General features: G+C 47.8%; 1 protein-coding gene across 1 annotated transcript; it reads left to right on the top strand.

The window, feature by feature from the left end:
- The first annotated feature begins 648 nt into the window (after positions 1–648).
- On the top strand, positions 649–20,752 carry LOC119431520 (tubulin alpha chain). Its single transcript, XM_037699005.2, has 4 exons — positions 649–775; positions 15,762–16,286; positions 17,361–17,623; positions 19,113–20,752. Exons 1-4 carry the CDS (start codon positions 773–775, stop codon positions 19,669–19,671), a joined length of 1,350 nt encoding a protein of 449 aa, XP_037554933.1. The 5' UTR covers positions 649–772; the 3' UTR covers positions 19,672–20,752.
- The last annotated feature ends 133 nt before the right edge of the window (positions 20,753–20,885 follow it).

Below are 20,885 nucleotides of genomic sequence, written 5' to 3'. Positions count from 1 at the left end.
GCAAGTGATACTGTCAAAGCACAACGATTGCGGCGAGCGCAGTCGGCGATCGTCGAAATCTGATCAGCGGGTCAAACGCGTCGGCTTTTATAGATCCCTCGTCGAAAGTTCCAGTGTAATCGCTGGTGCCCGCGTGGTTTCCAGAAACTACTACACAATTCGTGTCGCACATGCAGTCTGATTATACAAGGTTCGGCGAGGACATACACAGCACAAAGAATCAAACGATAACATTCGCGCAAGTTTTAGATCATTTAGGCGCCTACGCGCATCTTGCGCTGCACGATAACGTTTAACGTTTGTTAGCCAGTGAAGGCGGTCATCAAAGATAAACAAGTACACGTGTCAATATAATTATTTCGCATTGAAAAACAAATTTGATAACGCCGCAATACCGCTGACCCACGTGCAAGTATACTGCCGCGTTTTCTTGACACAGTGATTGATGGCGAGAAATCAAAGGAAAGAGAATGCTGTTTTAACTTTTTCGTTTGCAGCCTTCCTTAGATGAATACGCAGTAGAAAAAAAACGCGGAGGTAGATATATACACAAGAGATCCTGAAGCATTTTTTTTCTTTCTTTTTCTTGCTATCTTTCTCTTCTTTCTTTTTTGTACATATATATCTGCTACAAGGCGAAACTAGCCAAGAGATTCCGCCCCGGAGCCCGTTTGTGCCGCCCCCCACCACGTGACAGTGGGCTGTCGCGTCTATAAAGGGGAGTATTTGTGGTGCCGCTCGTAGTTTAGTGCAGCGCAAGAACCGACCAGACATGGTGAGCCGTCGCTGTGGCACGATTGTTTTCTGATCGGGGTGGGCTTCGGATCTGTGTACACTGCCGTGAGAAATCTCCGTTATTTTTTTTTTTCAGCGCGGGATACCTGGTAGCGTGATTTACCTCTCTTTTATTTTTAGGCCCTATATCCCTGCTTCATTTCCCTGGCCTAAAGGAGGCAGACATGGTGAAATTTTCGAGCAATGCGCCTTATTACCGCTAGCACTAATTCGACTTCGGAAAGTTAGGCACTGCTGTCATTCTGCGCGTGAGTCATGGTTTCCTTTTCCGGTTAACTATAGTCACAGCCGCCGTCTGCGGGGATTGATTCTGAGCGTGAGAACAACTTTCAATTTCAACGCGAAAAAGGTCCGCTTCGCCCGCCTAGTCCTGCGAGTCTGAACCTTGTCCATCTCAGTTCCCGGCTCTGTCGCGATCCAAACCGAGACGTACACTTCTATCTGCACTCTGCGCCAGCGCAGCTATGTTTTCGCCGGCAGGTTGCGTTTTGCACTGATCGCACGCACCTGTGAACGCGAACTCGCTTTGCCGGGTATTAGTTTACTTATTTCGGATTGAAATCGCGGCCTCGCCAGCGTTGTCTTTGACCTTTGACTGCGCGCATCATGCGTAGTACTCTACCTCCTCAGCCAGTGTTAGCCAAGCTGTTCAGCGAAAAAACTGATTAAAAAAAAAAAACAGTGCAAGATACAATTATAAGACCTGCGGTATTCGGTTGTCTGAGGTCGGATGACCACACACCGTAGGCCTTCAGATCTTGTATCTTGCGCGGTATAGTACGCACGCTTGCGCGTAGTGCTGATGTTCGACCATTACGACAATGACTGTATACTATATACCCCTTTCGTTGCCGCTTCGAGTAGTGGTCGTGTCGCAATATATCCAAATCGAGCAGTGTTCCTTCGACATGTTTTCTTTTTTCCTAGGGCGTTTACGTGCCAAAACCACGACATGATAAAGAGAAAGAAATTCACCAAGAGTGGACACTTCTATAGAGCCCAGCAGCCGAATTGACTGTAACGCACCAAGCAGCTGATGTGAAAACCTGAACCATGGTTTCGGGCGCGCGCGTTTTGAACGCTAGCTGGACGCGCCGGCTGCGCCTTTTTTCCTCAACCGCGCGCGGTTCTTGTGCGGAGTCGGTTTATTATTTGGTAAAACTGATTGCGAACGATCTTTTCAAGCCCCATAGAAACTGTGTGTCGTGCAATTTCGCAAAGTAGACGCAAGACGCCCTGTGAAATGAGGAAATGTATGCTGGTTCCGGGTTTTTTGTGCATTCATCCAACGGTGTGGCCCCAAGTAAGCAGTAGTTCCCGTACGAAGCTCCACCGGACGGCATCAGCTGAAAAAAAAGTTAATTACAAGCCTTTGTCATTTTGGTATTTTTGCAAGGCGGTGAATGGCAGCATTACAAACAAAAGCAATTCGCTTTTACATACATGGTGTAGAAAATACCGGACTCATCCCAAACAATACCATTAAATGTGCCAACATCTGATTTCGAAGCATTCCTCCCTATCCCGCGCATTATTTCCTGCATTTTGATAGCACAAGTACACGGGCCACTTCGTGTTTCCGAAACTTGGTCTCGGGCGACTCGATGGTACGCTACGTATACACAGAGATAAACGCAACAGAGGCTCCCAACCAGACCATGCTAGACGCTCGCAGAATGCCTTCTACTCGCACTCAAGACGAATGCGTGGGTGCAAAGCCTCTTTTTAATCCTTTAGAAGACGGAATTTTCCAATTACAAGATTCTGATATGTTCCTCGGCGTTATCTTTTGTGCGCGTTCTGCCGGCGCAAACAACACTCCAATGTTATCACTCTTGGCAATCGGTCATCGCGTTTTCGACAACCCTGAGTACCGAAAGACAGAAAGAAAGGTAAAGAAAGACAAGGAGGTTAGCCAGGTATATGGAGACACAAAAAAACGCCACACACTTGTCCCACTAAGATTCATTATACGCCAAAATATATATGTCACCACGGCCGAGTTGCTTATCGCTAACTGCGTCACAGCGCCCTGTGCGGCCAGCGTGCCTCAAAAGTACCCCCAAAAGTAGCGAAATTACTTTTCAGTAATGTCTGGCGTTAGAGAAAGCGGCACAAAGTTCTCCTAATAAGATGCACTGCACTACGTACCACAGCCGATTTAGTTCTCACTAAACGCGTCACAGCGCCCTGTGCGACCCGTGTGCCTCAACAGTACTGAAATAAGTTGCAGTAATCACCTAGGAAGCGTCGGAAAGATGTTCAAACACGATTCATTAACTTAAATTAACTGCGCCAGGACGGCGGAGCTGTTTTTCGCTAACTGCGTCATAAGTCTCGGTCCCGTGCCGTAAGCCTATTGCGTCGGAGACTGTGAAACAAAATTTCTCACCTTGCCGTAGTCCAATAGTGCAGTGGTGTCATGTCCTAGTGCAGAAGGAACGTAATAATACGCCGGTAGCCGAAGAAACCAGGCTACATTAAAAAAAATAATAAAGGAAAGACAGACGGGTCGCCGAACAGGCGAGCGCTCACGTACACGCGCAGCCATCCTCGCACGCTTCGGTGGAGTGTCTGGCGCATGTAGCATGCATCTGTCGCGTCATTGGCCTGTAATAAGTCGCGAAGTAAAAGTTCATTTATACGCAAAGCTTTCTAGTTTCAGCAGGAAAGAATAAAAAAAAAGAATGTTGTTAACTTCATTTCACATTCTTTTTTTCCGACGCTCGCGGCAGCTATCGGCTGATGTGAATTGTAGCGTGACGTATTTCGAGTGTCCCCTCTTGTTGACTTTTTCTCCATGATACGATTATGACCTGCGACGTAGTGGGGGACTCCGGATTAATTATGACCACCCGGGGTTCTTTAACGTGCACTCAATGCACGGTAGATGGGCGTCTTTGCATTTCGTCCCCATCGAAATGCGGCCACTGATTCGATCCCGCGACCTCGGGCTTAGTAGAGCAGCGGAACGCGAAACCGACTGAGCCACCACGGCGCTTGTTTCTTTTCATTGCCTGCGACGTGAGTAGTATCAAGGTGCATGGTTAATCGATAAAGTATTCACTGCTTTATTACCTAAAGGTTCATATCCTTCGACACAAGTCTCTTTTAGGCCATCTGCCAAGTACTAGTTACCAACTTCATCATAATTAGCGCGCTATTATCGGCTGTCTTCGGACATAGCTCCCTAATGAGTAATGCACGGTGATTAGTTTGGCGGATCATCTGGCACCCCGCGAGATCAATAAGCATGGGACATTCACGTATTACATTGACTCGTATATTTTTCTACATAAAAAAATAAGACAAAACGCTGTCAATACCGTTTCAGAATATCTGAACTTGTTTGTTTACTTTTACCGCGAAGCTGTTCACCTCTATAGTTGGTCGCGATTTTTTGTGTCCGCGTGCGCAGTGCTCGCACAAAAATGTGGGCCCATCCCGGAGACAGGGCCAAGAATAAGCTGGAAGCGCACAGTGTGCTGCTTCTCCAAGTGGCATCACATGACTTCATCAGGTGACATCATCACTTCGCGAAGACGTCATCGCGTGACGTCACGTTTCACTTGATGACGTCATCAGACCATATCGTCACGTGAAGATGCCGTTATTCTCGTATATTCGAATTACAATCCGCAGCTACCATGTCTGTAGCTTGTGTGGAAGGCGTACTTTACGAATTATCTGACGCAATTTACTTCGAAAAACTAAATTTGTTCAATAAGGCACTCGCGCTTGGCGGAGGGTCAAGAGGAATCGGCATGTATGCTTCACTTCCACACACGTGCGCGCGTGCGCGCGTGACGTACAGGGTCGTCCACTTTTAGGGTGAACACGGCTCAGCGTGACCGGGTAGAGTGCCTCGATGGGTAAAGCCCCTATATATTGACCCTTTTCGCCGAGCAGTTTGATTTAGAGAAACGAGATGGCGCTCACGGCGGCGCGCCATACCTCTCCTCAGCGACCGCACACGAACACGAAACCATTACCGCTTCTACCTTGCTTCTGTGCGATCAGCTGTCGGAAATGCAACTGAGTTTTCGCTAACACACTGTGCTCCAATCATGCTAGATTGCATCATGTGGATTGAAGACGTGTGCAGTAGTCGGCTGCAAAAATAGTGACTGGCATGTTAAGGAATAGAATGAATCTGTGAGGCCAAGTTCGTGGACCGCTGCTGCAACAGTCCGAACGTGTTACCGGCACTTCGTGATGTACGGCTTTCCTCGAGGATGCAGACATTTGCTCATCCGCCAGCCTTGTATCGCTAACCTTCAAAGAAAGGGCTTCATCCCCAGAACGTCGGCAAGAGTGAGTACCACTCATTAAACAATGACAAAGGGAGTAGCGCCGCTTCCTGTCGTAGGTTTCGCGCACGTTATCTATACACATCTGTCCCAAATGGGAGGAAAACTTACGCCCACTCTATCGCCGACGTATCAAGAATAAGTTAATGGGAGCACACTTGAATATATGCGCACTGTATACGCACAATAAATGACGGACTACACTTATGGCGCACGAATGGTCGAAGCTGAATGTTTCGTGACGGCCCACAATAGTAAGCGAGTTACTAGCAGTAATACATCTTTGCTACAAGCTATTACAAAGTACGAAACAGCAACGTTTCAAGCCTTGTGCGCAGCAAGAACACATCTATCGGAACTGAGTACACCCGCGAGCGATTAGGCAGAAAATTATCACATAGTGGCCGCACCGAGGAACTTCACTGAGTCCGAAACTGACAAGCCACTGCTTCAAAATGTTTGCCGATTAAAGAACAAAATGCAAAACACACTAATCCTGACTGAATTCATAATCGGAAAGCTTGGATAGTTTGGAATACATATTTAGCCCCGTTTTTAGAACAAGCACCATATGCGCTGCTTGCGCCGTTTGGACATAGCTTAATCAGCTCCGAAAGCGCTTTTGCGTGTTCTCTGAAGCTGTGATCAAAGCTTCGTGTCGTCCACCTAGTCATCGTCTACGATATCTCCGAAAACAGAGGTTTTCTAAGCCGCGCCGGCGTCATACACTTCCATTGTAAACAAGGAGGCAACGAAGGCAGTTGAGGCAAGCAATGGACGCGTCACCACGTGATCAAACATGGCAGCGCCCACGGGATCGCCGCGAAAAGCGTCAATAAAGAGTAGCGACACTCTCCTCCTCCGCCTTCCCTCCTCCTCGTTTCTCCTCTTTTGCGCTCTTTTTTCGACCGTTGCGCCGCCTACACCGCTTGAAACACGTGCACTTGTTTATCTTTCGCCGCCGATCAGATTCGACGATCGCCGACTGTGTTCTCCGCTATCGTTGTGCTCCTCGCCAGTCGGTAGAGTCGGTAGACGCTTCTCGGGCGAAAATGGCGATGGAGCGTGATCGTAAACAAACGCGCCCAGCGGCGCGACGGTCCACGTGATGCCATTAGGCCAATACCGACGCGGCGTCGGCCTCGGACAGGGTGTGCGAGGAGGCGGCGGCATTCTTCAAAGCGTGACGCTACTTTTTTATATATGGGGGTTTTATCGATGGGCTCTGCAGAGCGCCAGTCCGGCCGGCGCGGCGGCGCATCAAAGTGAAGCGGCGCAGGCGCACAGGGGCCTAGGGAAGGTGCTTCGCGTAGTCTGCTACAGCGTGGCAGCGCGCCGCTCTGGCTTTGCTGGGAAATAATCAGCCTATATTTACACGTCCATTGCAGGACGAAGGCCTTTCCCTGTGATCTCCAATTACCCCTGTCTTGCGCTAGCGTATTCCAACTTGCGCCTGCAAATTTTCTAACTTCATCACCCCATCTGGTTTTCTGCCGACCTCGACTGCGCTTCCCTTCTCTTGGTATCCATTCTGTAACCCTAATGGTCCACCGGTTATCCATCCTACGCATTACATGGCCTGCCCAGCTCCATTTTTTCCTCTTAATGTCAACTAGAATATCGGCTATCCCCGTTTGCTATCTGATCCACACCGCTCTCTTCCTGTCTCTTAACGTTACTCCTAACATTTTTCGTTCCATCGCTCTTTGTGCGGTCCTTAACTTGTTCTCGAGCTTCTTTGTTAACCTCCAAGTTTCTGCCCCATATGTTAGCACCTGTATAATGCAATGATTGTACACTTTTCTTTTCAACGACAGTGGTAAGCTCCCTGTCAGGATTTGGCAATGCCTGCCGTATGCACTCCAACCCAATTTTATTCTTCTGTAAATTTCTTTCTCGTGATCAGGGTCCCCTGTGAGTAAATGACCTAGATAAACGTACTCCTTTACAGACTCTAGAGGCTGACTGGCGATCCTGAATTCTTGTTCCCTTGCCAGGCTATTGAACATTATCTTTGTCTTCTGCATATTCATCTTCAACCCAATTCTTACTTTCTCGATTAAGCTCCTCAATCATTTGCTGTAATTCGTCTCCATTGTTGCTGAATAGGAAAATGTCATCTGTAAACCGAAGGTTGCTGAGATATTCGACGTTGATACTCAGGCGACCGAATGCGGGCGACCGAGCACCCGAGGCGGCGGCGTCGATGGAAAGCGCGTTTCACTAACTGAAGCATTTTCCGGCTGCTTTTGCCTACAGGTTGTTAACAACCTGCTTAGTCAATATGCATAAACAGAAACAAGCTTGTCAGCCCATAAACGACTTGGCATATTTTTTTATAAGTGATGAGGGTAAAAGAACAAAGCTATTTTTTGCGCGCTCTTTAACAGCGTGGGGCCGTTTCATTTTACTGCCACAGCGGTTGGTGCAGTGCATCAGGACGAACACATCAGGAGCGTCGTAAGGATCGTAACAGCGCAAACAAGACACGGACAAAAGGAAGGAAAATCGACAACTTTTGTCCGTGTCTTGTTTGCGCTGTTACAATCCTTGTGATGAATTCCAACCAACTGGCCCAACTTGCCGTTTCGTTGCATCAGGAGCGCTTTTCAGGTCTTTCGCTTTAACGAACCACCCCATAATCTTGCATTTATGAGCGACCAGCTACTTAGTTGATCAGTCGTTGGCAGCAAGTAGCGTATCAGCATCGTACGCAGATAAGAGGTTAGCATAACTCAAGCAAAAAAAAAAAAAAAAAAGAGCTCGGCGGTAGTTCGGGCTGACGCCCATGGTCAGTTAATAAGTAAATGGCCCCGTCTGGGTCGGGCCGCGCTTGGATTTTGTAAATGACCAGCCCATTTGCCGACCACCGAGCCGGCGACTTCCCCACGACGGCAACTGCTTGGCTTGTCCGCGGCCAGCCTTCCTTAGGCGGTATTTTACCCACTCAGCCTAGCCCCCCCCCCCCCCCCCCACACACACACACACACACACCTCGGAAAAAAAAGAGATAAATCAAGACATCATGCTCGCCAAATTTACCCAGTGCCCACCTCTATGGCGTAACGCAGAGACCATAGGTCGCTTCGGGACGTATACCCCACAAAATTAATAAATGTTATTGCAAATATGCATAAAACTTTTTCCGATGAAGAGGTGAAATGAACTGGAAGCGAGAAACGACTTAATTACCTGGCAAGACGTAATGTAAGCTACAAAACACGCAGGTCGATTATAAATTTTCAACTCCAACCAACTATTGAAAATGAACAGAAACAGCATTTTCATGATTCGTGCATTAACTCCAAGGATATATATTGTGGGGTCTCACATGTGCTCTTGGGACAAAGGAACGACAACACAGTAGTGCAAACAATCAAAAGGGCATTTATTGCATCTTTCATACACTAATGCACACTAGCCGAATTACTACCAATAGAACATTCACATGGGCGCGCGACAAATCAAGGAAGTCCGACTCACCGCGACCCGATAGCGAGCGAATACGTTCGCCCCATGCTATGACACCATCGCCTAGTCGTTCACGTGTACAGTCACGCGAACGGTGGCGCGCTCGAACGATCCGTGTTCGTCCATACCGGTGCCCCGCTCCGAGCCACGCGAGATGTCTCGCGAAGCGTGGATCGGCGCACACACGCGCGGGACGACCGCGTCGCTCACCGATCCCAACCCAAAGAGCAAGCGCCCTCGACCTTGCTCTCCCAAGTCACCCCGCCGTTCGGCGGCGCTAGCATCGCGACACTCGCGCCATCTCCCGCAATGCGCCGCAACCACCACGACCGCTGCCGGGCTTAGCCACGCGGAGAAGCCGGACTACAGGAGACATGCGGGGAAAACATCAGGGGACGCGTGAGAGTCGCGCATCCCCACAATATATATATATATATATATATATATATATATATATATATATATATATATATATATATATATATATAATGTAATTCTATAAACGCCCACGCCACCTATTTTACATTACCTTATCAATGTTATCACAGGATTGATTGATGATTCCTCTAAATGAGAATGCGACTTCCTGCGTCAGGTATGCCACAATGAACCGGCACTGCTTTCGCAATTTTACATAAAGTGTAACAATAAAAATTTTTGTATATTTTATTGGATGTAGCAAATGAAAGTGGGCCGTAAAATTACTGCCAAATCAATCAGTTGCTATACCGAACAGAGCAGTTTTGTGCATCGCGTAAAGCGATCCACGCACACCTGCGAGCGACATTACACTGCAATAAGACAGCCGCGGAGCAGCGGATGTCACTGCTTAGTTACTGTCAAAGTACTCTTTTTGCCCTCCTTAATGGTAGAATCGATGACAAACATGATCAAATATACATGCATGATTGAACAATCGTTCTCTAACGTCCTGTGAAATTTATGGCGGGTGTTGGTCATTTTCTTAAGTCAATTAACCAAATTCGTTATAGCATTAAGAGAAGCGTGAGATGGCGCACTAGGCTCATCAGTGATCACGTCGTGAGCCCAATCATGAAAAGCGCTCCTGATGTGTTCGTCCGGATGCACTGCACCAACAGCTGTGGCAGTAAAATAAAATGGCCCCATCCTGTTAAAGAGCGCGCAAAAAATAGCTTTCTTCTTTTACCCTCATCACTTCAAAAAAAAAAAAAAAAATGCTAAGTCGTTTATGTGCTGACAAGCTTGTTTCTGTTTATGCATATTGACTAAGCAGGCTGTGAACAAGCTGTAGGTAAAAGCAGCCGGGAAATGCTTTAGTTAGTGAAACGCGCTTTCCCTCGCCGCCGCCGCCTCGGGTGCTCGAACGCCTGCGTTTAGTGAACTGTATTTCACAGCTAAGCAAGGGTGGGGCGCTGTAGCAGACGACGCGAAGCACCTCCCCTAGGCCCCTGTGCGCCTGCGCGGCCACGCTGAGCCGTGTTCACCCTAAGAGTGGACGACCCTGTACGTAGCTTGTGGTGGTAGTGCTGCTCTAACGTCGGCAGCAGCTTCGCTCTACATCCACTTTCACAAGATAAATTGTAGGCGTATTTTTATTTTTTTTTTAGTTTGTTGATTGCTCAGCTATTCAAATGTGATATTTGGAGCGCATGGCTACCGTTTTTTTTTTTTTTTTCACCCGTGAGCGTTGAGTACACCGACCAGAAGCACCGTGGTTCTCTATAAAGTGGAAACCCCATGAGAGCGACGGCTTCGGGCGACGAAACGGGCCGTGAGTGAGTGAATGACTCACTCGCTCGCTCACTCTTGGAAATCTAGTAGTCGCCCGGAAATGCTATGAGCGACTAGCCAAAGCGCGAAGCCGTACAAGAATGCACAACAGTGACACTACCGGTTGTCGCACGAAACGAGCAAATGACTGAATTTTGATACGTGCAAGAATAAAAAAAAGAAAAAAAAACCTATTGCAATTCCTTCTGCAATTCTTTATGCTTCTTTGTACAGCACAAGTCAACTTCCATTAGAGCATGCGTCACGCCAGTTCCGGCTCGTATTTCCTGCCATCGCCGGCAACACGCTGGGAGACTTCGCTCAAAGTGGTCGCTCGTGTGGTAGGGATGGTCGATTAAATGTTTTAATCGATTAACGATTAATCGTTCGTCGCTTTAGCGTATCATCGATTAATCGATTTCGATGCGGGGTTTTTCGTCGATTAATCGATTAATCGACTTTTTTTTCGGGCGCTTTAAAAAGGCTGAAACACAGTTATCTATTCACGTAAGTACCTATATTTTAACGCTTGAAAGGTGGAACCAGGATAAGACATACAAGCGTATAAATTTTGATAAAGAGTAATGTTTAATTTGTTAGAGGTCAACTATAATTGCCACTAGTGACTAGTGAAGGAATAAGCAATATACAGAGTTCATATTGACACGTGTACTTGTTTATCTTTCCCCGGTGACCGCTTTTCACCAGCTAACAAATGTTAAGGTGGCGGTCCGGCGCCACCAGCCCCCCGTTTCGAGTACTTTTGGAGCAACCGTGGTGGCTCTTCTACTTGGGATATAAAGTTGTCGTATATGCCATAAAAAAGCCTAATTCTTGTAGATTACAACTATTTATATTATAAAGAAATTGAATAATGTGATTTAGAAATAAATGTTCAAGATCAAGCATGATATACATGGTTTTTGCGAAATGTGTCTCAATTGTGACCATATTTAGAAGAAACTACCGCATTTATTGCATTGCGGCTTGCTCTGTAGCTTTAGGACATATTTATCTATTTCCTAGACGCAGCAAAATAATGTTGAATTTTTACTTTTTGGATAATTTGCTTTTGAAGGTTGCCAAATATCGCAACTTCTGTTGTAAACAGCCCGGCCACTACATGCTCTAGAAAGCTAAATTTTGGACAATTAGAGTTCAAGGAATTTCCATGTAGGACGCCAAATTTCATTCATGTACCTTTATTAGTTTTACACCGCACCTTCGTAGCTTTAGTACCTTTCCGCAAAAATGGGCAAAAGTAGGACCAGAATTCTAAATATTGCTTAATTTCGGTCGCATTATTAGGAAAGCCAAGGAAGGTACATAAATGAAATTTTGTTTCCCAATTGGAAATTGCTTGATCTCTAATTTGTCCAAAACTTAGCTTCCTTGAGCGTGTAGTTGCAGGGCTGTTTACAACAGAAGTTGCGATATTTTGACAAACTTCAAAAGCAAATTATCCAAAAAGTAAAAATTTAACATTGTTTTGCTGCGTCTAGGAAATAAATATATCCTAAAGCTACAGAGCAAGCCGCAATGCAGTAAATGCGGTAATTTCTTCTAAATATGGTCACAACTGAGACACAGTTCGCAAAAACCATGCATCTCATGCTTGTTCTTGAACATTTATTTCTAAATCACATTAATCAATTTCTTAATACTATCTATAGTTAGAATATACAAGAATTCAGCTTTTTTTATGGTATATACCACAACTTTATATCCTAAGTAGAAGAGCCACCGCGGTTGCTCCAAAGGTACTCAAAACGGGGGGCTGGTGCTGCCGAACCGCCACCTTAAACGTTATCGCTCGGCGCAGGAAGCGCCTGCATATATCGGAATTTTCTAAAACGTTATCGATGCTTCTATCGGTTGTCAGTTGTCACCGACGCTTATGTAATCTGATTGTATGAGCGGCGCCAATTGTCTAGTACCTTCTGGAAGACACGCGGGTACCAGAGATTACTCTGGAACCTTCGATAACTCATGTATAAAAGCCGACGCGCTTCGCCGCTGATCAGATTTCGACGATCGCCGATTGTGTTCGCCGCTATCGTTGTGCTTCGAGTGAAACTTGCTTTTGTGGGCACAGGCTCGCCCAATAAAAAGTCCGTTTCGTCATTCACAGTTTTGCGACTGTTTTCTTCATCGTAACTACTACGTGACAACTACTACGGAATTTTTAAAAATCGCCTGTGGCAGGTAGCATAATTTTTATCATTGAGCGGTGGACATTAGTAGCACGAGCAATCGAAAGACATATTCAACCAATTAACAAAAATTGACTAATGAACTTCTTGGTTAATTACTTTATGACACATATCGCAATTTACGAATTGTAGCCGGTGAGTTTGCAAGACGAATCTACTTGAAATGAATTTCCAGGATGACACCAGTTTCGAGATACTATTTCTCAAAGTGTGGGACGAAATACATGGACGTTACAGTTACTGTTGTGCTTCAATGCATTTTGGTAAAAAATTAAGTGGAACAACAGTGCATTTTTACGGCGAGTATGATGGCGCATATCTCCAAACTGGTGTCATTCTGGAAATTCATTGCAAGTGGGTACGCCTGACAACATCACCGGCTACAATTCGTAAATTGTTATGTGTCGTAAAGTAATTAACTAAGAAGTTAATCAGTAATTTTTTGTTAATTAGTTGAATATGTGTTTCGATTTCTCGTGCGAATTTGCGCCTCATCGAATAACCCAGCTCAATGGTAAAATTATGCTACCTGCCACAGGCGATTTCTAAAAATTCCGTAAAACTTAAAAATGAACACCCTGTATGTTAAAAATGGCGCTTACTGAGGAGGGTGGGCATGGAGGAAGGAATAATTAGAAGAGAACATCGCAGCACGACTGACATCAAGAAGTAATGGCGCAACACGTGATCGCCACATCAGAGCGCGCGGTAGGTTTAATGCTGCCGGGTGCAGGGCAGCAGCGCAGCTGAACGGGTGCGCACTGATTTGAAACTGCTGCGAACTAAGCATTATCGGCCAATACGTTGTCACTCAGGCTTACGTGTTGACCCTACTGCGAAGTAAAAAGCGAAGGAAATCGCTTGACGGTGAGTTCGCTTGCCAAGACTAGCTGCCTCACGTAATGCTCTCACCTAGCTTATTTCTTCCTCCACGGGGGCGGCCTCTCTCCGGGCCCCAGGCAGCCTGTGTGACGTGCGCGTAAAGCGGGGAAGCGCTTGGCCAGCTCGACATGACTCGGGAAAACAGTCGACAGTCGCTCTCGGTCTTCGCAGCCGCGCGGTCGTTGCTCGTACTCCGCATTCTACAGTACGATTTCAAAATTTTCACGCCACTTTAGTCACTGTCTGGAAAACGATTAATCGAACTGCTTTAATCGATTAAACCGATTAAATTAAAGGTACACATCGATGACGATTAATCGTTTTGCGGCGTACTTTTAGTCGATTAATCGATTAATCGTTCATCGATATTACCATCCCTATCGTGTGGGGTACGACCCGTAGGGGACGTGCGGCCGCGACAGCCATCTCTATCGCGTCGCTTGTCGCCGTCGCGCGCAATATCGCTTGCATGGGGTTTACACTTAAAAGCGAGCCTTTGTGACGTATGTTCACTGCATTTGCCCCCCCCCCCCCCCCCCCCCCCCCGCGATAACGTGGCGCTTACTGATCGGGGCTTGCGCTTTTTGTTCCATGCGATTATCGCGTTTGAATTGCTGAGCACAGCTCTAATGAGCAGTGTCCATGGTTCGTCACCACCGCCGCGCCCGGTCACTAACGATGCTGTCGCGGCGTTGCAGGCTGAAGGTGAAACGCGACATAATCGTCTCGTGCCCATGGCAAGCGTCGTATATGCTACGTTTGTCTCCTGACGAGTGAGCGTCGCGACGAGACGTCAGCGCGCATTCGATTGATTTTCACAGCAGTCTGCAGCGCCTCTTTTCAGCGTTCCTAACATTAATGAATCAGAATGCAGTGCTTGTCTTTAACTTGGCCTGATACCATTCCCGGTGCGGGCACGTGAGTTGTGCAGGAACTATCGACGATGTAAGCGAATGGCCCGAGTGAACGTTTTCCATGCCGAGTCGGAACACAACGAAATTCACTGACGATTACGATACTCCCTGATGCTCAATTCTCCGGATACAGCAAATCTCCAGATACAGCTGTATCTGGAGATCGCGAGTGGCTGCCAGCGCGTGGGTGACGCGTGGGCCAGCAGCCGCCTACGACAAATCTACCAGACGACGCACGCTACTCTGGCACCATCTCATGGCCATTGTCGCCGCACTCTCCTCTCCGCTTTCCTCCTTGCTCCGCTGCGATCCACATTCGCTTTCACCGCTTCCGCTGTGCGCGTTCGCTCGTTTTCCGCCGCCGCGACGCTTGCCGCAGGTACGGGCCCTGCGCTCTTAAAAAAAAAAAAAAAAAAAACACGGCCGCAATAGCCGGAGAGGTTATTCGCTTTACAAACTGACGATTATGGTTCTGTGCAATTCTCAGCGCTGGCTGGCCAGAACCACCCGGGTACACATGCGCACTGCAATGGTCGGGCTGGGTCAACTGATCGTTGCCCGATGGTGTTCACATGAGCTCGACGAGCCGGTTCCGGCCCGGTAAGGAGACTCCAGCCAGCTTCTGTCGGATTCGTTTCTGTCGATTACCCTTTGTCGTTCTTCTTGTAGTTGGCTCTTACGCAGCCGTCCCCTGCACCCGAGGAGATCGTTTACTCAGCGGCGCGAATAACTGAATACAACCCGAGAACGAATCCTTCCAAAGTACGAGTCCCTAGGCGCAAAGTGAACAAAAAAAAAAAAAAAAAAACTGTACTCTCTCAGTGCATGCACATAGCGACGTGACGGCATCGCGCCGTTAATTCTTCATGAGTCGATCGCAAGAGTTCGCAAGCATCGTCCGACTACAGTGCAAAAGAGGCTTTCGCCGGTCACGTCTTAGCAGCTCCCGTAACGAGTTTTCTTTTTTCTTCATTCCACGCATGAACCACCAAACTGCAAATCGGCACGTTATACGTGATCTGTGCGCAACTTTTCCGGAGCTGGGCAGCCTGGGCCCGAGGTCACGGTTTCGTCTCCCCAGTCACCGTGGCAGAGCATGCCGATGAAGGCAGAATGCGGAAACGATCGCGTACAGTGGTTTGGGGGGCACCTTGACAAAAATCCGGGTGGTGAAAATTAATTCGGAGCCTCATACTACGGCGTCAGCTGTCAGCCCCACTGTTGCTTTGGAGGCCTAAGCCCCATAAAGTTTGTTGCCCCTCCGTGCCTTTTCATGGAACCAATAGACGGTATGCTTACGTCAAGTTGGTAGACTTCGATGTCATTAACACCGTGCAGACAATATAACGGTTCATTAATCAATTTATTCTTCCTTCCTCGTGCTCATGCTGCCTCTTAATGTGTTCGCTGTTTTTATTTCGCAGAGAGAATGCATCAGCCTCCACATCGGCCAGGGGGGCGTGCAGATCGGAAACGCCTGCTGGGAGCTCTACTGCCTCGAACATGGCATCCAGCAGGATGGCCAGATGCCCAGCGACAAGCAGGCCGGCGGTATCGACGATTCATTCGACACTTTTTTTGCCGAAACCGGCGCCGGCCGTTATGTCCCGCGCGCCGTGTTCGTTGATCTGGAGTCCACCGTTGTTGACGAGGTGCGCTCTGGCGCCTACCGGCAGCTCTTCCACTCGGAGCAATTAATTACTGGCAAAGAGGACGCTGCCAACAACTACGCGCGTGGCCATTACACGATCGGCAAGGAGATCATCGACGTAGTGCTTGACCGCATCCGGAAGTTGGCCGATCAGTGCTCGGGTCTACAGGGCTTCCTCGTATTCCACAGCCTAGGGGGCGGTACCGGCTCCGGGTTCACCTCGCTTCTTATGGAGCGCCTTTCGGTCGACTACGGGAAAAAGTCCAAGCTCCAGTTCTCGGTCTACCCAGCACCCCAGGTGTGCTTTCTTTAACAACCTTTACAAATGGTGCCCAGTCAATAGACCTGATAAGCGTTTTGTTAACATCCCAGGAGTGGCAAACGTGCTGCAGTTTAACAAGTCGGCAGAATTTGTATTTTCATTTTCTAATATTCCCATAGATTTTTGTGCATGATCGGGCAGAAGGCCGTCGCTAAAGCAGTATTCCTTTTTGGACATGCGCAGATTTTGGAAATGTTAGCAACCAGTCTAGGAAAGCCTCTTCAGTTAACTTAAGGACGCACATGATAGTAACATCTTGGTGAGGGCTAGTTGGTTTATCTTTTGAACTGTGCTCAAACAGCGCGACTAACACAATGACATACATAGAAACAAATGGGCTTTTATGCGTATTCATTCTTTGGCGAGTACGCCCGCAATATCTGTCCGTCCCGTGGCGCTTTGCATCTACAAATTAAATGCATAATTGGTCAAGTTAACACATGTAATCGTTATAACAGTGTAATAGAAGATTGGTAGCGATGGGAAGACATGCATAAGCTAACTCAATAAGGAAGCAAAAAGGCAGTATAGTAGCCGTACGAAAGAATGCTTACGCATTCGTAGACAGTTCTTGCCATTTCTGTATCATTATTATTTTTTTTTTTTTTTTGCTGTTTCTCTGTACTTGTATCAGTTGCGCTGTTTGAGCATAGTTATAAAGACGCAGATATCTGCTCTCTGGGGTAGCGAACACCATCGAACGAAAGGTATCATCGCTATGAATTAGCTTAAACGCAATTGGGCGACTGTATGCACGCACACTCGTGCTTGTTCACAACGCCAGTGGTTAGCACATGACACAGCTGAAGTACACGCTAATTACGAACATGCTGCGAGGTTCACGTTTACTTTTGGGCTAGTTGCACATGGTACTTAGGACGGCAACAGAACATCGGACTTCTGTGGTGGTCAGTATTAGGTTTACTTAACAGCAGCAAGTTACTGCCACTTTTTATTCGCTTTGTGCGCAGAATCCACTGCCTTTGTAGCGGCATTCCTAACACGGCAATGCCATTTCGACTGCAACACGCCGATATTGAACATGCGCAGGTCTCAACTGCTGTTGTCGAACCCTACAACGCTGTATTCACCACGCACGCAAACTTGGAGCACTCGGACTGCGCCTTCATGGTTGACAACGAGGCCATCTACGATATCTGCCGGCGCAATTTGGACATCGAACGGCCCTCATACCCACACCTGAACCGGCTCATCAGTCAGGTCGTCTCGTCCATCACGGCTTCCCTCCGCTTTGATGGTTCGCTCAACGTCGACTTGACGGAGTTCCAGACCAACTTGGTGCCTTATCCTAGGTGTGTTCCATGTCTGTCCGACAGTCACTGGCACCTCAGATGTTTTCCAACCTAGCATTCCACACGTTAACTCGTATAGAACACTGTGCATGCATGCAACGATCCATACAATACGATGCCTTTAATTCGTCTCATCAACCTGATGTCCGATCTTCAGCATGAAATACGTTCCGCCAAAATCCACACTAGCCTGCCCCCCCTCCCCACATTTTATAGCTCAGCTCTTAATGGCCCATTCCTGCAGCGGCGAGCGTCGGCGGAGTAACCGAGCAAACGAGCACAACAGCGAAAGATGAAAGAGCGAACGTGGAGTGGCAGATGAGACCAATGAGAGGCCTCTTCAGTGACGTGCTGCGCGGGAAACTGGTTTCATGCGGACCCGCTCGATGCGTACTAACGTCTGCTCGCGCTTGTTCGGCCTGCTTAATTTTGTCTCGTTCACAATTGTTTTTATGCACAACGCGAATAGTGTGGTACTTTCTGGAAGCCAAGCGGCACCAGCGATTACGCTGGAACATTCGAGTCATGTATAAAAGCCGACGCGCTTGACCCTGTTGGGACTCGGGGTAGCGCTTTACGCCGGTGATCCTCGAGCCATAGGGATCAGTCGTCCGGGAGTAAGAGCGAAATAAAAAGGTTTATTCTACATATTAAGAGTGGCTCCAGATGTGGAAGCCCACTCCATGGGGGAGCACTTTGAATGTCGCAGCTGAGACATGTCTGAGCACATATCGGAACACGTCAGGACACATCCAATGAACCAAATGTGCCCGCTTATACAGCAGTTGTCTTCGCTAGTTCTCTGCACAAGGAAATTCGCTGGCCTTAGTGCGGCCAATCGGAGGGGTCGTATTGTCCACAGAACTCCGCCTGATACACAACCTTCGAAGTAAGGACGAGGCAGTCTGGAAACAGGGAGTTCACACTCCTTCCACGAAAGTCGTCTACTTGGTTTCTTGCTCTTCGTGACGGTCATCTTGCCAGGGTCGGGAGAGTGACCTTCGTGCTGGTCCCCGCTTCCACGAAGGGTGGCGGTTGTGGTCGCTTCTAAGTGAGCGTTTTTATCATCGCGTCACAGCCGGTGTCGGGCCGCGTCGCCAGATAGGCGGCCGCTGATGAAGGGGGCGACATCGGGGGAAGCCCCCAAAGGATGCGCACTGCCGATTTGGCGCGCTCGTTTGCCCGTCCCCGTCGGTGTCGGGCACTGTCGCCGTCTGGGCGACGCTCATGAAAGGGGCTGCCTCGATGAAAACAACCAAAGAATGTGCCCTGACGATTCGAGTCGCAACAACCCGCAGATCAGATGTTCGACGACTGCCGACTCTGCTACATGTCCCTCATAAATTGTTTGCGTTAATATATCGCGAAATGAGAACACGTATATAGCTGCACTCAAATTTCGCATTAGGAATTATCGTAATTGTCGGTGATTTTTTTAAATAATATAGCAGCATATTGGTGCAAATTCGCTTACCTTTCCTGGACGCAGGATCCACTTCCCGCTGGTGACCTACGCTCCCGTCATCTCCGCCGAAAAGGCCCACCATGAGCAACTCAGCGTGGCCGATATCACCAACGCATGTTTTGAGCCGGCAAACCAAATGGTCAAGTGCGATCCGCGCAACGGCAAGTACATGGCGTGCTGTATGCTGTATCGCGGCGACGTGGTGCCTAAAGACGTCAACGCCGCCATTGCGGCCATCAGAAACAAGCGCAGCATCCAGTTCGTGGACTGGTGTCCCACAGGGTTCAAGGTGGGCATCAACTACAAGCCGCCTACCGAGGTGCCCGGCGGAGACACGGCCAAGGTTCAGCGTGCCGTCTGCATGTTGTCCAACACGACAGCCATCGCCGAGGCCTGGGGCCGACTGGACCACAAGTTCGACCTGATGTACGCCAAGCGGGCCTTCGTCCACTGGTACGTGGGCGAAGGCATGGAGGAGGGAGAGTTCTCAGAGGCCCGTGAAGACATGGCCGCCCTCGAGAAGGACTACGAGGAGGTTGCCATGGACTCAAACGAGCTCGTCGACGAGCCCGAAGAGTACTAGGCCGTGCGCTACATTTCCTCGGCAAGAACGAGGGACCTTCGTCCAACTTAAACTTGCCGTTAATGTTAAAAACATTTTGTAATAAAGAGTTCATTGCTCCACTGCATCTCCAGTTCTTCGAACGTTGGATTGAAAACCCTTGGCTTAAGTTGCCTCTCTCGGAAAGGAGGTTCCAAGACGATGTCTATCTATAGCGTTCTCCCGCAAATATTTTCCTTTAAAGGTGCAGTAATTAAGTTCAGAACTGCCTACATCTGACACATATTTGCTTCATACTCTTTTCCGTGCCCTTTTATGCTCGGCGCTGCACTTTGCCCCGACGGCACTCTGTGACCAGATTAAAAGTGTGCAGGTTCAGGATTTCAAATTAGACTTTTTTTATTATTATTATTATTCCTATATCTACTTCCATTGTACCCTATAGCTACACGGCACTTTGCCATATGCCAAAAGCGCTCCACGCGTTATAGAAACGCACAAATATACGTTAGCAAGCATTGAGCCAAAAGAAAAAAAAATGTGAGTTAAGTTTGAGCGGAATAAAATACGTTTGATGCCTCTTTAAAATTACGTCAATTAGTCAAGCTGCACAGATGCAGTTTTTTTCTCTGGCCCCCTATTTCCGCTATAACAATGTATCGACTACGGCGAAAATAAAACTTGATTGATTGAAGTGCAACCTGAATTGTTTAGTCGCAAAAGAAAGTGAAATGAAGTACAGCATACAGTCAATTTTTAGGCAGTGAATGAACAGGTAATCGGTATTCACCACTATCTCTAGTAAGAATTAAAAATATTGCGAATTTGACGATGCCCAGACTATCACTCCGGGCCTTCCCGCCGGCTTTCTAGTAAAAGCTGCTGAAGATTCAGCGGCTGATGTAAGTGGCACGCTGAACACATATATAGGCATCACGTTCTACTGGTCCAGTGATTTTTGACTACTGCACCCGAGACAGGGGTTCTCTGCTTGCGTGCTTGATTGAGGCGCTGAAGCTTTCGCGCTCTTGGCAATTAAAAAGAGAAAAACAATGGCGACTGCTCTACAAGCCACCGCTTGAAATAGTCTTCACACGTGAACGCTCTACGGAATCGCAAAAATGTTCGCTGAGCACGTCCTAACAAATCAGGCCATTTTTCACTTGCATGGCCAAATAACCGGAAGAAGCGTATGGAAAAGTAATTGCTGAGGAACCGATCTCTATAAAGTTTAG

This window comes from Dermacentor silvarum, chromosome 1 (assembly GCF_013339745.2).
Source record: "Dermacentor silvarum isolate Dsil-2018 chromosome 1, BIME_Dsil_1.4, whole genome shotgun sequence".
NCBI lineage: Eukaryota > Metazoa > Arthropoda > Arachnida > Ixodida > Ixodidae > Dermacentor > Dermacentor silvarum.
Note: the sequence above shows the minus strand (reverse complement) of the source record. Positions and strands in the feature narration are given on the sequence as shown.

Coding starts and splice junctions, on each gene's coding strand:
- LOC119431520 (XM_037699005.2), top strand. Junction 16,287..17,360: donor CGGTCTACCCAGCACCCCAG/GTGTGCTTTCTT, acceptor GAACATGCGCAG/GTCTCAACTGCTGTTGTCGA. Junction 17,624..19,112: donor AACTTGGTGCCTTATCCTAG/GTGTGTTCCATG, acceptor TCCTGGACGCAG/GATCCACTTCCCGCTGGTGA.